General features: G+C 37.8%; 1 protein-coding gene across 1 annotated transcript; it reads left to right on the top strand.

The window, feature by feature from the left end:
* Positions 1 to 470: 470 nt before the first annotated feature.
* On the top strand, positions 471 to 1,908 carry LOC128740126 (putative nuclease HARBI1). Its single transcript, XM_053835637.1, has 4 exons — positions 471 to 589; positions 648 to 1,089; positions 1,143 to 1,252; positions 1,587 to 1,908. Exons 1-4 carry the CDS (start codon positions 471 to 473, stop codon positions 1,906 to 1,908), a joined length of 993 nt encoding a protein of 330 aa, XP_053691612.1.
* Positions 1,909 to 2,123: the final 215 nt, after the last annotated feature.

Raw genomic sequence — 2,123 nt, forward strand, 5'->3', positions numbered from 1 at the left:
GTTTAATCTGTGTAATTTGGCGAAAATCTGTATTCTATGCATACAGATTCTGTACAGGCGGTTTCTTTCAAATATCTGTTAAACACAGAATAATCTGTGCATGTGGCAACCCTGATTGTGGTTTTAAAACTTTCAAGCGTACGTGAGCGGTGTTCCCAAAAGCAAATAACCATTGTTGAAAAGTATACCCACTAGCCGTCATTAACCGCGCGAAAAGGTGGATAGCGCACCACGTGCGACACACAAGAAAAGAATAAAAGTGTATGTCGCACGCCGATTATTACGGTTTTCAACTGCAACAGCAATAGAATTTTCATTTTAGGCAGCAGTTCGTCATCACCACCTGAAGTTCAGCTATATCGAGTATTAATCTTAACTCTAGCTCTAGGTAATTCGATCGCCGTAAGTCGCTAGAAACATGCGGCTTTTGTGGTGTTCATAACGAACTTCTTAGGACCTAAAACTTGGCAATGTGGAGTAGCGTGGATTTTTTCCTGACTGACGATAGTGATGAAGAATCGGCAAATGTTTCGGTAATGCGCCGAAACATTCGCGATTCGTCGAATCCACTCTCCTTGTCAGATGATGAGTAAGTACCAATTAGTCATTTTAAGTAATTTGCAGCTTAATTATCAAACTCTACGCAGTTGCGTAAAAATGTTTAGGTTAAACAAGGAGGCAATTTTATATCTGCTAAATTTAACTCAAGAGGAGTTCAAGATGACGTACAGAAATACGGCTATTTTGCCAGTAAGGCGAATCTGTGCGTCACTTAGATTTCTAGCCACTGGAAGCTACCAGCAATGCGTCGGTAACGACTTAAACCTGGGATTAAGGCAACCTGTGGTTTCGAAGGTACTCGCAGAGTTTTTGAAAGTTATGGAACGGAAGGTCTGCCCACTTTGGATTAAGTCAGATATGACGTCGGACGAGAAAAAGAGTGCTAGCACGACATTTTACTCTAAAAGTGGCATCCCCGGTATCATCCAAGTGATTGATGGTACACATGTCAAAATAATTTCACCTGGTAAGGATACTCGACACATGTACTACAATAGAAAGGGGTATTATAGCATCAACGCACTGATTGTAAGTTTTACTAATATGTTAAAAAGAATTATTAGCCATTCTTATTATTTTAGTCTTGTGACCATGAACATACAATTCGGTTTGTAGAAGCAAGGTACCCGGGATCCTACCATGATGCCTTCATCTGGAGTTTTTGCGCGCTGAGGCAATTTTATACGCTGAGGTAACAATTTTATGAGTTTAATTTTTACGCTTAAATCGGAAGTTAAAGTTAAAATAACCCATAATTGTGTACTGGCTTTATATGTACTATTTATTTATACAGGAAAATGAGTTCTGAGATTTTGAAATACCATTAGTGTACAAGTGCTCTTTTCGTATATCCGCTACTTAACGTTCCACATCACCACAGTCTAGGAAACTTCTAATGCTGAACCTTTGTCATATAAAATTCTTTTCTTACTAAAAAAGATATTTACATGAAATTTTATTCAAATTTTTATAAGTACAGGAGATGCTGGATTCCCGCAGGAACGCATATTGTTAACGCCTTACAGGAATACACGAGTCGGTAGCCGTGAGCAGCATTTCAACCAGAAGCATAGCAAAGCAAGAAGCATTATAGAAAGAGTTATTGGTATATTGAAAGCTCGTTTTCGTTGTCTATTGGGTGCCAGAGAGCTGCATTACAGCCCAAAAAAAGCAACATCTATCATCAACGTGGCAGCTGCACTGCACAACATATGTCGGTTTTATAGAATACAAGATCCACAGAACGACATTATTGAAAGTGTAATTCATCAAGATGATCAGATTTACAATGGCAGAGAGGATTATAGTGCAACTAGCATTAGAGATAGTATCAGGGATTGTTTGTGATGAATATATATTTAGAAGAAATATAAACAATTTTTCTGTATTGAGCTATTTTTATTGTCAATGACATTCAGACAGTATATCTAATACTTGGATGTAAGACTTGCATTTAATGCTACTGTTTTACCTGACTCACTGCGAATATGCGTGTTATTGAAATAAAACGTCACCATGCGTTTTATTCGTTTATAACGCATATGCAGCTAATATCGATAACA

Source organism: Sabethes cyaneus, chromosome 3 (assembly GCF_943734655.1).
Source record: "Sabethes cyaneus chromosome 3, idSabCyanKW18_F2, whole genome shotgun sequence".
Lineage (NCBI taxonomy): Eukaryota > Metazoa > Arthropoda > Insecta > Diptera > Culicidae > Sabethes > Sabethes cyaneus.

Excerpts from the sequence above, each read along its gene's own strand:
- LOC128740126 (XM_053835637.1), top strand. The coding sequence starts at position 471 with ATGTGGAGTAGCGTGGATTTTTTCCTGACTGACGATAGTGATGAAGAA. Across the intron at positions 1,090-1,142 it reads ATAGCATCAACGCACTGATT|TCTTGTGACCATGAACATAC; the intron begins GTAAGTTTTACT and ends TTATTATTTTAG. Across the intron at positions 1,253-1,586 it reads AGGCAATTTTATACGCTGAG|GAATACACGAGTCGGTAGCC; the intron begins GTAACAATTTTA and ends AACGCCTTACAG.